The sequence below is a fragment of the Schistocerca serialis genome, chromosome 6, assembly GCF_023864345.2.
Source record: "Schistocerca serialis cubense isolate TAMUIC-IGC-003099 chromosome 6, iqSchSeri2.2, whole genome shotgun sequence".
Lineage (NCBI taxonomy): Eukaryota > Metazoa > Arthropoda > Insecta > Orthoptera > Acrididae > Schistocerca > Schistocerca serialis.
The window spans coordinates 567685158-567708365 of NC_064643.1; the positions used below are offsets into that span (position 1 = coordinate 567685158).

The 23208-nt window shown below is 38.4% G+C and overlaps 1 protein-coding gene across 3 annotated transcripts in view; it reads left to right on the top strand.

Annotated features, from left to right (window-relative positions):
* The window catches only part of LOC126483808 (V-type proton ATPase 116 kDa subunit a 1), a 617022-nt gene that overhangs the window by 562982 nt on the left and 30832 nt on the right, over positions 1-23208 (top strand). For all 3 annotated transcript variants that reach the window (XM_050106991.1, XM_050106990.1, XM_050106992.1), the window contains exons 11-14: positions 10074-10213; positions 16321-16554; positions 19351-19463; positions 22750-22874. In XM_050106991.1, the coding sequence (XP_049962948.1) occupies positions 10074-10213; positions 16321-16554; positions 19351-19463; positions 22750-22874 (612 nt within the window). The remainder of the gene's footprint in view (positions 1-10073; positions 10214-16320; positions 16555-19350; positions 19464-22749; positions 22875-23208) is intronic.

The window sequence follows — 23208 nt, forward strand, 5'->3', positions numbered from 1 at the left end:
GGAAAATAAATTGCAATGATATTGATAAGCACTTGTCAAATATTGGTAAACATTGTCAGATGTGTGTCTCTTTTTTTTGTTGAAAAAGGGGGGGGGGGCTGATTCAGGGCTCACACTGGGTGGCAGAACTCCACGCTATGGCACTGTAAATGTATTTCAGGTATCTGAATTTTCAAGGAAAGTCTTGAGAACTTATTTTTACTGTGCTCATTACTGAAAACATAATGCCACACTCATAAACTGTGTCATGAAATGAAATGTGAAAAATCTTTTACCTATTTAGATGTGTCAAATTTTAGAAAATTGATTGCTTATCAGATACCCAAATTTTCATTTATCTTTATTTCTGTGTTTCATGCTGGTGTATGCAGTCAGAGCTTAAATAACAACAAATGAATAAAAGTATTATTCAAATATACAGGGTGAATCACCTAAAACGTGCACCACAAATATTGCAGAAATGCAAAGTGCTGTTGATGTGCGGTTTTCACAGAATGGATTGGTACTCAGGGGCTCATATTGTTAGCCAAAAACCACATTGTAATAGTACTTAGTGTGTTTTTTTTTGTACAAACACACTTTTTTTTAATGGAATGATGAATATTGATATTAACACACTGAAAGTAGGGTCAATTAGAATATCAGTGATGTTTGTTGTATGATTCTAGTATGAGTCATTTACAATGCATTGTCTTTCGAAAAGTTTCTACACCAACACTTGTTTGTGCCATTCAGTCTGTGTAGTTGCTGGGTAAGATGATGTTAGTTTGCTTACAATGTGCTTGTGTGTTCCTTGGGTGCATTGCAACTTGCTAGTCAGTGTGTGACAGTCCAAGGAGCAGGTTGTGAGAGGACAATGGGATTTAGCAGTGTGGAGAAAGCTGACATTATTATGTGTGGAGAGTGTAGGAAAAGAATGTAGTTCATTCTTGTACAGTGTATGTGGCAAGATATCCCAAAAGACATCAGTTATTTATCAACCTCTTCAACCAGTTACATGAAAGTGGTAGTGTAACACCTAGACATCATAATAGGATGAAACAAGTGATGACAGAAGAGGGGGAAATTATGTTCGTGCTGCTGTTTCCGTTGATCCGCACATTAGCTCCTGCACAATCACATGAGGAAGTGGTAGGAGTCAGGCAGATGTACCACGCATCCCCCACCAACATAGGTTGCATCCCTATCACATCTCTCCCCATCAAGAGCTAAATGGAAATGATTATGAGGATTGTGTCAACTTCTGTACGTAGGCATTAAGACAGGATTCTCCAGATGTATCTTTTCTTTTATTTAGTGATGAAACCACATTTACCAATTGAGGCCAGATAAATCGTCAAAACATGCACTATTGGTCGGTTGACAATCCATATTGGCTTCACCAGGTGGACCATCAGTGCCCATGGAGTCTAAACAAGTGGTGTGGGTTAGTGAACCACAAGTGTGTGGGATAGGACAGCATCAGCTCATAGGTCCTTTTTTCATAGACGGAACACTGAACACACATCCTCCTAACTGATTGCCTTCCTTGGATGCTAGAAAACATTTCGCTGCAGACGAGGAGGAACCTGGGTTGCAATATGATGGCTGTCCAGCCAATAGTGCATGAAGTACTACAGATGTCTTCACAAGTTGTTTCCAAATTGTTGGGTTGGATGCAGAGGACCTGTACCTTGGCCAGCCCATTCCCCATATTTGACACCTGTAGACTTTTTTCTGTGGGGAAAGTTGAAAGACTCTGTTTACAAGAAATAACAACTACATCTGGTAATATGCAGTGTTCTATTACTGCAGTGTGCTTGGACATTGTCACTGAAATACTAGCATGTGTGTGCAGCAGTTCCGCACTGCAAGTGTGTATTGCCATTGCTGGTGGTCATTTGGAACACAACCCGTGATTGTATGTCATCTTGATACTTGTCAGAGTCCTCAAAACTATTGTATACTCTTGTGTTGTTCTTTAATGTGTGCTACCACAGATATACAAGAGTCAGTGTGGGAACTTTGCAAAATACAGTAGCTTGTAAACAACTCGCACTAGAATCCTGTAACAAACACTACTGATATTCTAATTTATTAGCTTGTTAATGTTAATAGGCATTGTTCCATTTAAAAAAGTGTATGTTTGCATGAAGAGTAACTTTCTAAGCAGTATTACAATTTGTTGGTTGGCTAACAATACAAACCCCTTACTACCAATCATTTCTGTGAAAACCACTCATCAATAGCACTTTCCATATTTGCAATGCAAATTTTATGTGATTCTCTCTGTATAAGGCAGTGTGAGACAGGAAGAGTTAAAATCAGTCATAGTGTGAAAAATTTGGAAACTGAAAAATTTTGCATAGAGCAACATATAGAAGCAAGTGCATGTGACCTTAAACTAAATAATGGCATTTTTTAATTGTGGCCATGTATAGGTCCCCATTGGGAAATTTTCAACTATTTTTGGAAAACTTGGATTCTTTGTTGTGCTGTCTGTCAGACAGGGGAAAGCAAACTATTATTTGTGGGAATTTCAGTGTAGATTTTCTGAAAGAGACCAATAGAAAGCTTGACCTTGAAGTATTACTTGGTTCTTTCAATTTGATATTGGTACAGGAAAGCAGCACACTGATAGATAATGTTTTCATAGGCCAATTTGGTATTGGTACAGGAAAGCAGCACACTGATAGATAATGTTTTCATAGGCCAAGATAAATTTAATCAAATAAAAACTTTTCCTGTTAAGAATGGTCTGTCTGATCATGATGCACAGCTAGTTACAGTATATGGATGTAGCTCCCTACAGTAATGCAGAACAGTTCTCCAAAATAGTGCGCTCAGTTAATGATTAAACAATTCAGAATTTTAGGGAAAGCTTCCAAGAGTTACACTGGGATGAGGTGTACAGGGAACATGATGCTAATTTAAAATTTAATCTATTTCATGATACCTTTGTGAGTATATTTGAAAACAGTTTCCCTAAGAAAATAGTGAAATAAAATTGTAAGAAACCATGTGAAAAGCCATGGCTTACTAAAGGGATAAAAAAATCTTGTAAACAGAAAAGGGAAATGTATCTTATAGCTAGGAGGAGTATGATCCCCAAACAGTGAAACTATAAAAACTACTGCACTGTATTAAGAAAAGTTATTAAAAAATCCAGAAGTATGTGCTTTAAGTCTGAGATTAGCACATCTGATAATAAAATTAAAACAATTTGGAATATTGTGAAAAGGGATACAGGGCAACCGAGAGCACAGGAAGACTGTATTTCTATCCAACAGTTTAGTTCATAGACTGTGTAAGAGCAACATCATTTCCCTTCTCCTCCCTTTTTACACCATGCAAGGCAACCCAGAAGCTTAAACTGTAAGTAAACTTCCTATTTCATTTTTGTTTTAAGACCAACAACAGTCACGTTCTTAATTTTGAAAACTGCCCCTCCTTCATTACCACACGAAAGAAATGAGCCCAAATGGCCCAAGAAAACTTTAATATGGAATTATTGGTTCTCCCCAAATGTTGTTAGCCCATTTTCTTGCGGGAAAAGGAAGAGGTGGGCAAAGCATTACCAGAGGAACAAAATAATTATTGTAAGTAAATATGTGAAATAAACTGTGAGTTGACAGATGAGCACTTCAGGAAAACCAGTTATATAAAATCCACTGAAAGTGTCACACTGGGATAAAATAATATTAAATGTCAATGTATGTAAGTGAAATGATTAACAAAAACCTTTGGCTGTAGAATATAATGATCTTTGTAACAGCAAGGGTTAGCTGGGTGGAGGAAAGGTTTGAAGTGCTTAAGAAACTAGACAACCCAATGCCAAAGTGAACCTTGAATTGCAGAGGTTTCAGCTTGGCCTCATGTCTAGTGTGGCTGTGACATTCACCTGCTTTATTTCTTTGTTGATAGTTCTTGGTGTCGACGTACTGCGTTGTTATACTAGCTGCAAAATGGGGAGTGGAAGTCCAACACTGACTACTGTAAATGAAGTAGCAGACAGTTGCACAGTTGCATATCATAGTTCTTTACTTACACTGTTCACAACCCCCCCTCCCCTCCCCCCCCCCCCCCCCCCCCCCCCCCCCAATATTACACAGTTATATGGCTAGTTCACTATTGGTAAGTGATAAACCTCGTTAATGTCTTGCAGGCAAACATCAGCATACTGCTACAATAGTTCACTGTTGAGCATGTACGTACAGTAAATACCAAACCACCCAGTTCACTATTTCTCAAATGAATTGAACAGACACTGTCATTGTTTTAACACATGGCCTATTTATGTAACACTAATTCCAATGTTCAATTGGCGCATTAGTCTAATTGATACCGACTTCCTGTCTGAAAATTGGCTGGACCAAAATTCGGCCATTTATATATCCTCACAATAATAGGCACTGAAACTATACATTGTTCAATGTTCAAGTTACAGAAATTACAATTAAAACATAACTCATTCAATTAACTGAATATATAGAAAAATTGCTCCTTTTGAACAGGTACTTCTACCACAAAGGTTAGGCCGAATTATTTGTTTAAATAATGAAATTAACAGATATAGTTATACAAACAATACTGTTGACACATGTGGTAATTACTTTGGAATTAATTAAACATGATAACATGTTTTCGAATAGAGCCAAATAAATATTTTAAAAATCATAGCAGTTCTTCTTCCAAATGTCTATAATTATTATAGAATTTATATTTGTCTGTAAGTCAACAGTAGACTCTAAGTCATTAAACAATTACTGATTTCACCCTGTAACAAAAGATATTAACTAGGAATAGTCAAAATAAATTAGTAAACTGATTACATACACAAAACTAAGCACAAATTTAGATACTTAAGACTGAGGGCCAACCTTTCTCTTTTATGGAAAATGCAAATATACTCATGCATGTTAAAAGTAATCAGGCAAAAATGAAAATATGAATTTAGGGAAAAATAGAGATGGGGCCCCTCCACGCCCGCAACAACGTGGTTACCAAACCAAAAGTTCTACTGTCACCTCCGTAAACATGTTAGTTATCTAGTAAGTGGATCACAGGATGCTGGGCTGTGATGATATCCGTGCGTCTGGGTAAGACTACGCATTAACACGGTCCATCAGGTGATAGATAGTGGACGAAACGCGAGTGAGGGTACCGATTTGAAGAGCAGAGGGGAAAAAAGTGCCATGGCTCGTGCCGTGGGAAAAAAACCTCTGCGACAGTGGGATGGGTAGTAAGAGCAGTAGTGGCTTACTAGCTGTGATAGTTCATGCAAGGTTGGATTTGTTAGTATAGGTACCATGCATCATTACCGTGACAAGCGATGGCGATGTATCCCAGTTGCTGCAGCTGCTGCATTCCTGGAACAATCAAGATCGTTATACAGTAGTGGGAGATCGGCCATAGATCATCTCACTGTGTGGGGGATGGGTGGAGCTTGTCTGTATGCAATGTACGGTACGGCTTCCCTGTGTGGTGCCAGTTATTCGGCAGTGTATTTCAACTGGATATCCAGTAATGGCATCTGATTAACATGGGCTCGCCTGTACCGTTATGTTTGCGTATGCTTGGCCATAGATGTTATGTCCTTACAAGTATGTCTTTTGGTCTTTCATGTTTCCATCTATGGTTGTGGTCGTAGTTCCCCATATTCAGAATAAACGGGTTCTGTGAATGTCTGGAGTTTCTGTATAGTCTTGTGGTGAGTTTGTGGATTACCTCCGTGAGAGTCTCAAGTCTGTATTCCCGGGGAAGGTCCGCGATGCATGTGTATTGTGGAGCATTGCTTATGATTTTGAGTACTTTGTTTTGTATGAGCTGCAGACGGCGCAGGCGTGTAGGCGCAGCGTATCCCCAGACAGGAGCTGCGTACGTCATCAGGGGTCGGATAAGTGTCATGTACATGGACCTCGACACCCTTCTGTTCGGTGTGCTAGGCCTGTTGAGCATAGGATACAGCTGTTTGAGCCTCGCGCTAGCTCGGTTGGTCATGTATTATATGTGGTCCCCCCAGAGTAATTTCCGGTCCAGCCAGACACCGAGGTATTTGACTTTCTCGCGGAAACGTATTGGGCGTGCATGCAGAGTTATTGGTCTGCAGTAGCGGTGTTTGCGCAGTTGCTTCGGTCTTCTAGTGAACAGAACGGCTTCGCACTTGTCGACGTTTACTCTAACACGCCATTTCTCCAACCAAGGCTCAGCCACTCTGAGTGCAGTCTGTAGGCGTGACGTAATGTTTCATGGTTTCTAATCTTGCGCAAGGATGGCTGTGTCATCCGCGTAGATTGCCGTCGTTGTGTTGTGTGTGGTTGGGAGATCGTTTATGTAGAGGTTAAACAGTAGGGGCCCTAGGATGCTTCCCAGGGGTACTCCCACGTGTATACCGTGCGTGTTGATTGTATTCCGTGCACGTCAGTGTTGAAACTCATGTCTGTGAGGTATGAGTGTATTAGACGCAGCAGCCCGTCGGGGAATCCCGCATCGCTGAGTTTGCAGATGAGGCCGTTGTGCCATAGACGGTTGAAAGCCTTTTCGATGTCCAGGAACACCACCCCTGTAGCTTTGTTTATGTTGAAGCCGTATGGTATACGTTCAATGACCCGTAGGAGTTGTTGTGTTGTGGAGTGGTGATTCCTGAAGCCGAATTGCTCCAGTCTCAGGGTGTCATTTGTTATGCAGTGCCTAGTGATGCATTTGAGAATCACCTTCTCAACAACCGTACTGAGCGAGCTCAGAAGGCTGATGGGTCGGTAATTTTGTGGGAGTCTGTGGTCTTTCCCCGGCTTCCTGAACATCAGGACCTTGGCCATCTTCCAAAAGGCGGGGAAGTGTTGGTGTTTTAGTATGGCATTCGTTATGTGTGAATTTAAGGAGGAAAATGGCAAAACAAGAGAGGATGTAGAGAGATCCCAGCTTGATTCATCACATGGTGAAACAATGAAGAGCTAAAACTGTAAATTGAATTCTCTAACTGTTGACATAGTCACAGATTGTTTCAGTAAACTATACTATATGGTGTGCCTCTTACTCATGCTGTTGTATTGTTTTATTCAGTGTATGGTAAAAACAGGACACTCAGCTCTTCACTAAACAGTTTTTCATTGCAGTATACCAACTAAACAATGGAAAATCCAGGATGGAATGTAACAGTGTTATGAAAAGGAAAGTTGCCACTCACCATATAGCAGAGATGCTGAGTCGCAGATAGGTACAACAAAAAGACTTTCACAAAGAAAGTTTCTGGCCTGTAACACACAAAAACACGCGCGCGCGCGACTGAAGTCTTGGTGGAACTGTAGCCACATTGCTTACAATCTGAAAGCTTTATTCGCGACAGTCTTTTTGTTATGCCTATCTGCAACTCAGCATCTCAACTATATGGTGAGTGGCAAAATTCGTTTTCATAATATCAATAGACCTATTAATAAAGTTTTAAGATGATGAAATGTATAAGAACCTATTTTCACCGTTAAAGTGTGTAATGCTCGTATGCACAATATGGATGAGAATTAAGTCAAAATTTCAGTTCAGTTATAAGCAATATCCACATCATAATACAATGATTTTTACAAAATGATGAATTGGGTTTTGGAAGAGGAAAATTTAGAATCAGCAGTGTTGAAAATTGTTGGCTATATTTAAATTTTATTTACGTTAGCTGCAGAAGTCCCAAGGTGATTCTTTCAACAGAAATAATCAATTTTTAATATATCAATGAAAATATCAACAAAAGGTAATACATTTTGTATTTTCTAAGATCATACAAGGCAAACTAAACTTGGACAGTACTCCTACTGATTGACTGACTGACTCCTGCAGTCACCCTTCTGCCCCATTTATAATATTTTAACAATACACTAACTATTAACCTATTTGTGAAGATGTAAGATATAATTACAGTTCCACAACTGAAGTCATTTTCCTTCATGGTTCCCATTAAAATTTACTCAACATTTTAAATTCGTATGATTTTTTATTGACTTTTTCATTGTATGATGGGAGTACTGGAGTTTACACACATAATATAGTAAAACATTTTTTTCTGTTTACTTCGGGTTTTGACACAAACCTACAAGAACCAGAATAATAATTAGTATTATCTTCTTTCCAGTAATCCAAAACCAATGCCTTTTTATGAAAGTTTCAAGACTTATTTAGTTTTAACATTTCAGTATCTTATATGTATCCCTGTTACCAGTTCATTTGGTTATTATTTCATCTATAGACTTGTAGTGTCTAGAAAGCGTGCATACTCGGTACGCCAGACAAACAATTAAACAAGTTGTATTAATGAGTTTTATTATAAAAAGAAAATTACAGTACTTAACTTTTGCAATTACACAGATGTGTAGCAAGAAAAGTGCGACATAACAAAATAATCAATCTTCCTCAGTATAGATAATCCCAAGTTTGTGATACGTAGACTGTACAAGTGAAGTGACTAGCATTGACGCTTCTATCCAAGTCACTAATCTTGAAGCTACTATTTAAATGGGCCATCACCAGTTGGTCATGGCGCTTATGTCCTCATCACATAGGGGCCGCTGCAGTAGCGTTGTCATCCTGGAAGGGGGTCGGACAGCATGCGATTGGTTGTCCCCTTCTCTCAGCCTTCTCTGCGTTGTCGTTCCTGACTGGCGTGCAGGTGCTTGACTTAATGTTGTAACAAGACTAATGAATGTAAATAAAAGAAAAATTACAGGAAAATAAGTATAATTATAAACCATTAACATAATTCTATGAAGCAACATAAGAATTTAAAGATTAGCTACAAAAATTAAATACACAAGTTTAATGTGATTTGTATGTAAGTATCATATTGTTCATTTGACAAATCACAGTCTGTGCTTTTCCCATGCAGTTTAAATTTGTATAGATAAATAACTTTGGCATTGTGCAGAGTCGTGCTAACTACTGTTTATCAACAATGAAAATGTCCTAGAATTTTTGTCTCTTTCTTGAAAGGTGTTCACCACTAACGTAGATAAAAAGCAAGTAAGTAAGTGACCTTAAGCTTTCCCAGTGTATCATGTGCATTGATTTCAGGTGTCCAGCCTGCTGCAGTCACTGACAAAATACTGCATTTCAGCAGTGTATTCTGCTGTCATCTTCAGGCAATACATGTAGAATGAGTGTTTCCTTTCTTATGCTCTTATCCCTCCCCAGACCTCTCCCCAAAGTCTGGCTGCACATCACAGCATGTAGGTGTTGGTGGGGTGCCACGATCACCTGAGGTTGGGCATAGACTCCAATCTTTCAGTGAGTCTGCTGCCATTGACAGGCAAGGAACTCGCTCTCAGGTGACATTGTGACTTCAGATGACTGAGTGCTAGTTCCCACACTTTTGAGAGTGAAGCCACTATCCTTATTGATCATGCCATCAGCCACTTGTATCCCAAAATGACAAGGTTTCTCTTAGCACTTTCATTTGTTCATATATCATGGAATGCCCTATAGATATTATGCAACCAGAGATTTTGTGTGTGGTTTAGTTCATTGTAACTCCTGTGCTCCAACACCTTTCTTCTTCTTCTGCACAGTTATCACAATTTAAACCTTACCACAGTTACGTGGGATACAGTCAACAGCCCAAAGTTATATTTTACCCTACCTAATAGCACCTGCATTTTTGGAGGTGGATTGAAAATCCATTCATTGTTACACCAAGCCATTATTCTGCTAGTTTTATGTGATACTTTGCTGGCATATAGCAGGTATGCCATTGTCTTATTATTCTCATTGTGTTCACACTCATTGCATAGATATCACCTGAAGTTGACCGTAAGATACACCGTTGAAATATTGTATTTCATCAAGTTTCATCAGTTCACCCATCTGGAGATCTGAGATCAATACAAAAAAAAAAAAAAAAAATAGGTAGATGACCAGATACATGAAAAACTAAAATTAAAATTTTCTTTCACACTTACGTAGCCGCAAAGTAAGTTTGCTGTTTGGTCACAATTTATTGTCAAGATTATGTCATGTACATGTATTTGTATTACAGTTTTCTCACCTTCTAGGAGACACAATATCCACTAGACACACTCTGCAGGAACTTAAACTAACTGAAATATTGTTTACAGCTTTATACACAATCATCACTTTTCCATTCCTGTTTGCCATAATGTTTGGTGATGCTGGACATGGCCTTATCATGTTTGCATTTGGACTGTATATGGTTTTAACAGAGAAGAAACATATGAAACAGAAGAGTACTAGTGAGGTATGTTACAAATAAAATGATGCATCTATAGTTCACTTACAAAGATTAATTAGCTTCATTAACTTGCTGGACAAATAATTTGTAAAATAAAGCACATCTGGATTCTTATGGCAAACTATTTATGAACTCACGTATTTCTTAAGCAAGTACTTGTGTTTCTAACAACTTAATGTCAGTCTTTTTTCAAATTACATCTCAATGACTTCCTGTCATAAATGCTTGTGTCAGCTGGGAGATTGTTAAAAGTAATATTTTAAGGTGTCCATCTGGATTGATGGCTCAGTTTCTATGCACAAAGTCTTAGTGATCTTGTCTTCTTTCCATTCTGTAAGTAATAGCCTAGGTGCTCGCAGCATAGACTCTTAATTGCACTATGAGGTGGCGGTAGAAACATTTTGTTGTTTATATGCAAGTTATAATCCATTCATCATAAGAATAAACCTGATGTAAACATTGCACTATGTATTCATTCACGTGGGACTGCAGCCAAGCTGTCTCAGGGGACTGATGACCATAGATGTTAAGTCCAATAGTGCTCAGAGCCATTTGAGCCAAGCTGTCTCAAGTACCATCAAGTACGATAATAAGGGTACGTTTTGTGCTGTGCGTTACGCGCACGTTTACTTGGGGATAATACCGGACAACAGCTTTACCGGCGCATTTAACTTGGACAGCACTGGCCGGTCAGCTGGTACAGCTAGTCTGCAGTGACATGGCCAGCTGCAGTTCTCACGTAAAAAGAGACGAGCAGAGGAGCAATAAAGCTTCGAATGCCATTTAATTTTTAAGCAGAATGAAATAATACACTGCAAATCTCCCATAATACGCTCCTTAGATGACTAGACAAAAACCGCAACATATTATCGTTTTTAGCTAACTTACTATTTTAATTAAAAATAAGAATGATGATAAATCCTGACTTAACCACAGGGTAATTTTTCTGCATAAGCTGTGCGTAACATAAGAGAGTATTGAAGTATTTCACCATATAGTTAAAACTGAAGCCACTGAAGGTATTACTTACAGTCAGTCGTCTGGTAATCTCTTAGCTCCTTCTTTATCCGAATCCAAGAAACACATTTCAGCTCTGGAAGTGTCACCTGCTATGTTGATAACAAGCCTATCAACAACATAATCCACGAAGCCAACCACATGCAGCATTTTCTCTTCGTCTTTTATGACGAGCCGTGCTATATCCCTGCCAGCATTCGGCAGTGCCGTGTGGGAAAGCTGCGTGCGTTAGTTCCAGTATGTCTGGCAGCTTAACAGTCTTGTCACTTCTCAGGCCAAATCCCACAGCTTGGCTCCAGATTAGTACTGTTGGGTTCATATTATAATGGTACAGTAGCAAATGTAAAAGTGCAGCATTTGTATGATGCACTCGATGCTGTGAAAATGATTGTTTTTCATGTTTCCACAGTACTTATCTACCTCTGTGGTACAAAACAATGGACATGGTCCAAATAAAGAGGATTTCGTTTTTCATTTTTGCCTTAACCCTCAACTACTATCGACCGTCTCTTAGACCACTGCAAATTTTTGTGTCGAGATATTTCTCACACCCTTACAAAGCCAAATGGACTCTTATGTGTACCTTCCTATTGGCTGACAAGCTACACGTACCAGCATTCTTGCAACGTTGCTGCTCTTAGTTTCCTAATTATTAGCCTTGAGAGGTCTCTCAATGTACCATAGTGTTTGCGTGCTGCATTTTTGTTGCATGCTAGTGTTTCTTCATGGCAGCGAAAGCTGGACATTTTATGCAATGTATGTTATGCGAGACAGATGTGGATGTTCAAGATTGCCCCAATGAATTTTTGGATGAAGACTTTGATGACAGTGATAATGACAGTGATTTTGAGATATTTAGTGATCACAACACTAATTCAGAGCTGGAAACTGAAAGTGAAGAAGATGTGACAGCTGATGACAATGGAACTTACTTCTTCGGTAAGCACAGATGTTTTCGATGCAGAAAAAAGCAGCCACCAGCTGAAGTAGGAACAAGGCAACACAACATTGTCTTGTAGCTTCCTGGACTGTGACAGATAGTAAAAGGTCTTAGAGAAAATCCTGCTGATTTGGAGGTATGGAAACTATTCTTTACAGCAGACATTCTAGATGAAAACATTCGATGGACAAATCGGAAAATATCTAAGCTTAGAGCACAGTATGCTAATAATCCCTTATCCTATCTACAAAATGTTGATGTAATTGAATTGAAGGCTCCAATTGGTCTGCTAGTGTATTCAGCCATTTTCAAGTCGGGGAACGAGTCTGTTTACAGCTTGTTTGCAACCTATGGAACAGGCAGAGATGTTTTCAGATGCATTGTTAGCAAAAAAAGATTTATGTTTTTATTGTGTGCATTCAGGGAGGAAAGAAAGAGAATAGACAAATCAGCAGCAATTTCACAAATCTTTCTGTGTTTCATCGAAAACACAACTTTGCTAAACTGTAGGTGCAAAAGTGTGTGTTGATGAAATGCTTGTTCTTTTTTGTGGAAGGTGTGGGTTTAGAATGGTATGCCAAACAATCCAGCAAAGTATGGCATGAACGTTCAGTGTTTGACTGACGCTCGTGCAAATTACTTGTGCAACGCATACATTTATTTTGGAAAAGGCAGCAAAGGTCACACCCTTCCCAGCCATGAGAAAGCTCACAGTGTTCCCACACAGGCTGTTCTTAGATTGATGAAACCCACTGAAAGCATAAGGAGGGATGTTACAGGTCCCATCTGGTACTCATCAGTAGAACTAGTCAATGAACTTTCAAAAAAAGGTCTCACATACATTGGTACACTGAAAAAGAATAAAAAGGAGATCCCACAGAACTTCTTACCTAATAAGAAACATGGTGTGAAGACATCTGTTTATGGTTTTACAGAAGATATGACTCTGGTTTCCTTCATGCCCAAGAAGTCTAGAGTTGTAATACTTATCTCTTCTATGCCCAATTCAGTAAACAATGATCCTGAATCAGGAAAACTTGAGATCATCCTATTTTATAACACAACAAAAGGTAGTGTGGAATGTCTCCACCAAAGGTGTGCAGCTTATTCAAGTCGCCAGACAAGAAGATGGCCTTTGGCCGTATTCTTCACATTAGTGGCTGTTGCTTGCAGTGTAAATTGTTATGTGGTAAATCAAGCTTAAACAATGGCAGAAGTAATGACGAGATTGAGCTTCATGAAGACTAGCAAGAGACCTAGTTGAACCTCATCTGAAGCATAGAATTTCTATTGACACTTGGCACGAGAGTTGAGTGACATCACCAGAAGAATACTTCACTTACAAGATGAGCCTCAGACAATGAAAGAAGAATCTGAAAATTGAAAAAGTGTGCCTTTTGCCTTCCTCATCTGAAGACGAAAACAAAATATCTGTGTCAACAGTGTGTTGTTCTGATTTGTTTGGAGTGTTCCAGGAAGGTCTGCGTGAAGTGTCTGCAGGTGGAAATTGAATAATTTATGAATCAGTGGCACATGAGAACACACATTTAGTTTTTACTTGTAATTATAGAAGTAAAATGTGCCAAAGTTTTTCCATTCATAGACTTATGGATTGAAATATTGCCTCTACATTGCAAAGATGAGTCGTAAACTGAAAGTTGACTTCGCAAACAATTTATCGTAAGTCAAGTTCGATTTTTCCACCTAATTACATTGCCAATTTGTAATATAATCTCTCTGACCAGTTTGTAATATAATCTCTCTGATGATAATCTGCGTGTGAGTAGAAAGCTAACTAACAATTAGGTGGTCATGAGATTTGCTTATGAAAAAATATTTTTAACTGCTGCATCAAAATAGAGTAGTCAAAAACACCTATAAACTGAAGTGGAGGTTTCAGTTCATACATGACTTGTTCCCCTGTATCAGTTTATCAGGTTTTAAAGGCCATAGTATCCGTTGGACTTGGAAATGATGAGGGGCTAAATGCTGTACAAATTACTAGTGTCAGCAGTGGAAAGCAATTACATACTGATAAAAATAGCAATGCACACCAATGTTTGCTCATAGTGTGGTAGGAGTCCAGGGAGTGCGTAAGTACACCTAAGGCCATGGTTCAAAATATGTGATGGAACAATCTAAATCAGTCATAGAAGTAATGTCCAGGAAAAGGGAACTGTACACTCAACTAGACAACCAAAAGTGTACTATTAAATAAAATTTTGGGCCTGGGGACCAGTAGCAGATTAGGCCAACAGCAAAATTTTGTGGGAGCAAGGAACAGCATTCTGACTGGTAAATGTGGCTTACAGTTCATGTAAGTGGATTTCCAAAATATTTAAATAGCATCCCATCAACGTTGAGTTAAGTGGAGCATACACAAAACATACTTATTTTTTAAAGATATTGTACAAAAACAAAACTTTTTGGCAGATTAAAACTGTGTGTCGGACTGAGACTCGAACTCTGGACCTTTGCCTTTCGCGGGCAAGTGCTCTACCAACTGAGCTACCCAAGCACGACTCACGACCCGTCCTCACAGCTTCACTTCTGCCAGTACCTCTGCAGAGTGAAAGTCTCATTCTGGAAACATCCCCCAGGCTGTGGCTAAGCCAAGTCTCCTCAATATCCTTTCTTTCAGGAGTGCTAGTTCTGCAAGGTCCGCAGGAGAGCTTCTGTAAAGTTTGGAAGGTAGGAGATGAGGTACTGGCAGAAGTGAAGCTGTGAGGACAGGCGTGAGTTGTGCTTGGGTAGCTCAGATGGTAGAGCACTTGCCCACAAAAGGCACAGGTCTCGAGCTCGAATCTCGGTCCAGCACACAGTTTTAATCTGCCAAGAAGTTCCATTGTACAAGAAGTTTGAAAACTTAAGTTAAAATTGAATATTTACTGACCAGCCTATGGGAACAGATTGCACTGATATTGTTTCGTATCTTTGCATCTTATTCATTTTATGAATTAACTAGCTAATAAACCCAGCATTTCCCAGGTATTTACTCATTACAATCTTCTATTGGTCCATCTCATCCTCCCTCCTCTCTCATTCCATCTCCTCCTCCATCCTCTCTGTTTTTGTCTCCTCCTCCCCCATCTCTCTGTCAAGCCAGCCCTCCCCCATCTGTCCAATTCCTCGTCCCCCTCTAATTCCCTCTCCTCCTTCCCTCTCTTTGTCCATCTCCTTTCCCTGTCCCCCTGTTCATCTCCTTCTCTCTCCTCTCTCTCTGCCCATCTCTACCTGTTCCTTTCTTGCCCATTTCCTTCTCCCCCCTTTCCCTGCCATTCCCTCCTTCCCCCTGTCTGTTCATCTGCTCCTGCCCCATCTCTCTGCCTATCTCTTCCTCTCCTTGTCTCTGTCCATCTCCTCAGCTCCCCTCTATCCATTTCTCCCTCCCCTATCTATGTTCACTTCCTCCTCCTCCCCCTCCTATCTGTGCCTATCTCCTCCTTCCCTCTTCCTGCCTGCCCATCTCTTCATCCTCCCTTCTCTCCCCCACATTAGACCACTCACCCCAATAGAAGGCTGGTGGTTCTTACACCTGCAGTATTTCTTTCCAGATTGTAGCTAACGTGTGTACCAAACTTGACTGAAATTGTTCCAAGGGCTTGTCATGAGCTTTGCTCATACACATACATGTGGGGAGACAGAGAACAAGATAGTGAAACTGGAACAGACTTTCTTTAATCTAAACCTAGAAAGAGAGATCAGTGTGAATCACAAAGATCATATGCATAGCATGGTTACTATTTGAGGAACAAATTTTATTTGTATGGTGTCTGTTCTTTTGGACACGTCCGAAAGAACAGACACCATGGTGGTTCATGACAGCCATGAAAAATGAATTTTAATTGAGCCACAGTATATTACAATAGCACTAATATACAGATAGTTTTTTTTAAAAAAAACTGCATAACTTTTACTTCAGCATAATAACACTAAGAGAAATTGTCTTCTCTCCCTTTTATTTTGGCAGTGCCAGTATTCAAATCATGAACCCATGGGACAACAATCAAAGATGTTGGTCTGTGTTTTCATCAGTATTGAAATGTCAAGCACTTGGTGTATTTTAACAAAAAATAATTATAGATGAAGGCTCAGGTTCAATCATTGTTTTCTCATTTGTGAGTCTTTAATGCAACCATCATTCTTCTGTTTGCAGATTTGGAACATCTTTTTTGCTGGTCGTTACATCATACTTCTAATGGGTACATTTTCAATGTACACTGGGTTAATCTACAATGATTTCTTCTCCAAATCAGTTAATATTTTTGGTAGTAATTGGAATGTGTCGTATGATGAATCAACTCTCAGAGCAAATCATGAACTTCAGCTAAGTCCCAAAAATGATTATGGTGATTCGATATACCCACTAGGAATGGATCCTGCTTGGCAGGTGAGGTTGCAGAAGTTATACATACGTATGAATATTTTTATGTTTAATGGTAATGATAACACTGTACTTTTGGGATCCACATGACATTTAAAGCAGTAAATATTTCTTGCCCAATGCTGCACATTCCAAGTAGATAGATATACTTTTTGTTTCATGGATCCATGGTTAGGAAGTCCTCAAGGCTCTAGAACATGTCAAAAATATAAAGATACATAACACACATTTAAAAAAATACATATTTTAATAACTCTTTATGGTGGAAATTGACATTAAGATCACAAACATACTCATGAAATTTTACTTCACATCATTCAAATGTGACTATCTGTTTACCCCTAGTATAAGTATTTGTTGCTTTTTAAAAATTTCTTTTGACAAAAAAAAAAAAAAAAAAAGGAAACTTGCATTCAGAGAGATTGCAAGTAAAGTACATAATGCTGGGACATGATTGTTTGGTTGATTTGGGAGAGGGCATCAAATGTAGAGGTCATTGATCTCATAGGATTAGAGGAGTGTGGGGAAGGAAGTCAGCCATGCCCTTTCAAAGGAACTGTCCCAGCATTTGCCTGAAGTAGTTTAGGGAAACCAGTGAAAACCTAAATCAGGATGTCCGGATGCGGGTTTGAATCATCGTCTTTCCGAGTGCGATTCCAGAGCCCTAAACATTTCGCTCGGTGCTGCGACATGATTTCAAATCAGTAGTGTGTGTGTGTGTGTGTGTGTGTGTGTGTGTGTGTGTGTGTGTGAGAGAGAGAGAGAGAGAGAGAGAGAGAGAGAGAGAGAGAGAGAGAGAATTTTCAGTCAGTGTTATGCGGTGACCAGCAGTTGTTTCAGTATTATTAGCCTCTGATCCTCATTAGACTTATATTACACAGACAGACAATCGTGATGCAAATGTGTTTCAACCATTGTTGTACTTTGCCGAAGATACGGAGATCTTTGATGACACACCTTAATCTACAATGTGAAGTTTTATGTTCTTCAAAAGCTGTTGTTCATGCTCTGCATCTGCTGCAAAAGACTTGCAACTTAATCACTTAAAAATGCAAAATTAATAGAGCACTTCCCTTGCATCTCACCTGTGCAACGACAATGCCTCCTACCAAATTCCTTGGCGTTTAGGACCCTAATTTTCAAGCAATTCCATATCCAAAGCCATCCTTGTCAGGCTTATTCTCGTTGTTAGTCAGTTAGTTTCACATTCCATGGATCATTTTGCATGATAAATCGTCATGCTATGGAATGAGTCATTTTACACTCACATCACAAATTAATTTGTAAACAAGGCTACATGCTGAACATTTATAAGTTTATTAAAAAAACATACAGATGTGAGTTGGTAATTCCTGCCCACCACATTTTACAATAATGGAAGTTCTACACAATAGACGGAGATGTCAAGGAGAAACTTCTTCAAATTTTATTTTCCTGTCTGTCAAACATTTTATGTCCCTTGATAAGTCATCAAGAATTTTGGCTGCACCATTGTGAACCACTGTTTAGTGCTGGAGACAACCTCAATGTGGAGTAATGAATGTCATTTTTCCTTTTAGTATTGTAATTATATACATCAGCGTTGCTTTTGAACTGCAACAGACAATTTACAAAAAATGTCTGGAGGGAATAAATATACTGTGAGGCAATAGTTGGACTGCCCAACTCCTTAAACAGATGTCTACAAGATGATTACTCATGATCATCACATAATATTCTGTTCTTGAGCTCTTTTCTTTCTTAAAGATAATTTACCCCAGAACATTGTTCCATATGACATTATTGAATGAAAACATACAAAAATATGGAAGCTTACTATTTCTCTCTCTCTCTCTCTCCCCCCCCCCCCCCCCCCTTCCCCCCATGATTTGCATTTATCCTAAGTGCAAATGTGGCTGAACTAAGGTGTTTTAGGAATTCCAGAATGTGCTTTTTCCAGGTATATTCTCTTCAATATGGACACCCAAAAATTTTCAAGTTTCCTCCCTGTATATTATATCTCACCGTGTGTTATACTTATCATTGGTGTAATACCCCTTTTTACGTATTCTGCCTCAAAACCAGTACCACTGGGGAAAAAATTAAAATTTGAACACTTTACTCCCCAAAACCCCTTGTTACCAAATGAATTAGTTAAGTTTCTTGCAGCTAATCATTTATAAACTTTTTTGTGTTACAGAAGGTAATTGCCGCATTTTACACCAGTAGGACACTTTTTATGTCTGTCTGGTTCAACATATGCAACAACTTTATAATAATTTGATTAAAGATGTGAAAGACTGGAAGAGTAAACAAAAATCTAAGGTCCCCCACCCAGTCTCTTTTTTGTACACATTGTTATGAAATAATTTGTAAACTACTCACTTGAGATTCAGAGTTGGTTAGTAAAGGGACAACTGTGTAGTATGTTATTCACATGAATAAGCCAGAAAAGCTGTTCTTAATAGCTGCATTAGGTGTTTAATAAAACAGTAAATTGACTTCAAACACACAAACTCCTGAGGTTTCCCTTGCTACACTATAACACTATTCTCCTACGGGTCACATAGTACTGTTGTGGCATCCTTTGACTATTTTTTCATAATGGAAGATAATCTTTGTTTTTTTAGATTGGTTAGTAATTTATTTTGTGAGTGATAATAACTGATGTCAGTTTTGTTATTCAATGCTTACAGTCTTTAGGTTTTGCAAATCCAAATATTGTTGTGCTATTCACCCTATTTTGATACCTGTTTTCTGCTTTTCATTAATAATATTTTAAAATATGTGCACAAATTTCAGTTTAGTGTTTTCTGTCTTTAGCTGGCTGAAGCAAACAAGATCATGTACCTGAACTCATATAAAATGAAGTTATCTATAATATTTGGAGTTCTTCACATGATATTTGGAGTGTGTCTTAGTGTAGTGAATCATGTGTAAGTACCTATTAAATTAATTTTCTGTACTACCATAAATACGAAAGCTAATATCAGTGTGTGTGTTTTAATAACTATTGGAGTATTGAGTTTTGATTACGGTTATATTAAACACTTTGAACAGATGTCAGTGTTTATGTTATGTCCTGTATACTGTACAAGATAAAATGATGAAATCATATGATTTTTTGCAGTATATAGTGCCACGGTCGACAGATGATTTGACACATTGTTAAACAATGCACCTGAGAGTGATTATGTATTGGTACATTCTCCCTTCATTTGATCAGTTATACTACTTGTGAAAGAATGTCAACTAGTAGTGATCATAAGACAGTACTCACATTTATCTGCTGTTGGTTTCCATCTGTTGCTGAGTTAGCATTTGCTGTTCAGATTTTCCACAGGCTCTTGAAGTCTTATCCCTGTAATTAATAAGGGTGAATTAAACTTGTCCATATCCATATTAAGTTGACAGTATAGATGGAGATTAAGAGTCAGATATTTTTCTGGGCCATGTTGTGCAAAAAGAAGCAGTTAGCTCTCTTGGATGCATTGTCTATCACAAGCCAATACGTACAGATTTAATCACTCACCTGTAGTTGCCGTCACAAACCAGAGCAATCTGATGCTCTATGCTGAAGATAATTGCTCACAAGGCTCAAGAATTTGGTGAGAAGAGACCCTAAACAGTGAATTATACCAGCTGAGGGCAGTTTTCTGTAGAGACTTAAGTATACAGAGGATCCCATTAAATATGCTTCCCTCACGATGTTATGAGAAAGGGAAGAAACTGAGTGATGCTAGGAGCTATTGTGTACTTACCAAATCATGGCAATCTGTCAGTGAAAACATGAAGGGTATTATAATATCATAAGATCACATTTATTTTCAGCCCTCTCATCAAGATACTTAGCGTGTTCTGCTCATCGAATATTACCTTCTCATTTGGAAGTCAGTTGCTGAGCACATTCTTTGCAAAGTGGAATAGCATACACCAGCCAGGAAACAGCACAGTGAAGGAACGATTTCTGGAGCAATAACTTCACACATGACGCCTCCCACCCAATGAATCTGTTGTTTCATAACATCACATTTCCCAGAAGTGTGCAGGCAACTCAAACAATAGATGGAAACAGCCTGAGGCCAGTTAGAAGCCCAACACCAGCCAAAAAATAAGCTAGTGGCCAGGACAGAGGTTGCACAGATTCAGTTCCTATGATATGCTATTGTATTCAGTTGTACAGTTTTGCACTCACAGTGTTGACAGCCTGATATTCATTATTGTTATTTACCTTTACACATGCACCATATATTAGTATATCACACGTGACAAAGTGGCTGGGGCAAAACAATAATTGTTTTTGTGGTAGCACCTGGCAAATCACTCAGGATCTATATGGATATTTAATACTCCAGAAAAGCCTTAGATCACTGATATTGATACTGAGGTATAAATTTCCACCAGAACAAATGTCCTGTTCAGGACTGGCATAGGTGTGGAAGGGAAGGAATGGCAGAGGAAGGAGTGATGGAAGACAGTGCTGGTGTGGAACATGTGTGTACAGAGGAGTGTGAAACAGGTTGGAAATGGCCACTGGGATGTAAGGTGTATGTGAATGACACAGACTACTTGCCCGTAATGTGCAGATGGGGGAGGGGGGGGGGGGCAGTTTAGAAAAGCAAGCTCCTGGCTACAGTTTGATAGGCCCATACATCAGTTAGTTTGTTAATGGCCATACCAAAACAGAACACTGTGCAGTTATTGCAACAACATAGGTAAATTTGTGGATGCTTTCACAGATACATGGCATAAAGAGAATTTAGTCAAAGCCCTGGCTGATAATTAATGTGGAATGTGAATTTTATAGGATTCATTGGATGACTGTAATCAACTTTGTGAAAAGGGAGTATTGGTTCCATGCTGGTTCCGTAGTTCTTCATTCTCTCAGGTCTCAGCTTACTTACTTTGTCTGAAACCACTGTAATCATTGTTTATTAGTTGATCTTGGTGTGTAGTGTGATTTCTTTGCATCTAGTTTAACACTTCCATTTGAACTTACAGTTCCCTCACATCTTCCTTGATTTCATAATCTTCCCAATGTTGCTCTTACTGTTAAATCATTTCTCTATTACTCTTAGGATTATTCTGTTTTCTGGTGTCCAATTAGATGTCCAAATAATGAAAATCATTTTTTATTGATTGTGTTCATTACTGGTTCCATTTCCTTGTAGACTGTTCCATTAGAAGCTAATATCCAGTGCCTATTTTCTTGGTATTTTTGTGTGTGTACATATTCTGATTATTATTCTTTCTGTCTGGAGTATTCCATCTACTTCTACAGTCTGTTTTGTAGCTGTTTTGAAAATGGTTTCACGTGCTTACATTATTTTTGACTGTATAACTGTTTGTGGCTGTTGGGAGGCTTTTTTCTTTTCTGTTCATGATGATGCATTGTGCTTTCATCAGTTTGTTTATTCTATTAAGCCACATAAGTTTATCATTGATGTTACATGTTAAGTTTTCTCTTAGGCATTTAAACGTTCTCTGCAATTTTGATTGCCTGTTCTTCTATTGTGATATTTTTAACAAGTGGTGGGTCAGTTAACATATTTTCTGTTTTTTCCAATGTATATTTGGAGACTGATTTTCTGCACTGTTTCGTTACCAATTTAACTGGTTTTTAGAGTTTTTTGGATGTCACTGGACAGGAAAGTGGCATCATCCCCATGCAGTTCAAATTTATGTTGTCTTTGAGTTCTGAAATGTGATGTTCAGTAAGTTAACTTGGATCTTTCCCTCATTATATATTCCAATGTACTGTTGAAAAGAAGTGACGACAATCTATCTCTGTCTTAAACATGTTTTTATGGGAAAGGCATAGGAAAATTTTCGTCAGAATTTAACTTTGTATTATGTGTTTGTTAAGGTGAGGTCTATCAATTTGACTAAAATTGTAGTCATATTCTGTCTTAAAATCTACAAAGGTTATTGCAAATGGTTCACTGTACTCCCTGTAATATGTCACCACTAATTTTAAAGTTGTGGTTTTTTCTGCACAGCTTCTTCAAGGTCTGAAGCCTCTCTGGTATTCTGCTACTTTTTGCTGTGGTTGATGGTTAACCCTATCACAAAAAATTCTGCACAAAATCTTTTGCGTATTCATGAGTTATACATCTGTAGCTATGTGGATAGTTCTTATTTCTTTTTTTATGGTTCAGGTGGATTATAATTATTGTGATTTCGTTGGTTTTGTTGTGCCTGAAGATGCTTTCTTTTTTGCAGGCATTTTCGGAAGCGAATCAATATTATCTTGGAATTTCTACCTCAAGTTCTCTTCCTTGTTCTGTTATTTGGATACCTGGTCTCTCTCATGTTTGTGAAATGGGTTGTATACAGTGCAAAGAACGGTAAGTATTTCTGCATTAGCACTGCAAATGTGGTGTGGTAATAGTATCAGAAGTAACAAAATTAACTGATAATTTTAAAAAGTGTCAGCCATTTGAGTTTAAATAACAGAAAAAATGACACCTTCAAGTTTGAATAATAGTGATATATTTCAGACTTAAACAAGAAATAGAATTTATGTACAGCAAATGTAAATTTTAAGCAGTATGAAATTTTATCTGTGTGAGAGCATACATCACACACAGTTTCTTCTAGAAATAATGCAAACATAACCCGAAATTTACTTTTTGAATTATGATTGAAAACATCAGCATGAAGAAAGTAAGGTAGTTTAAC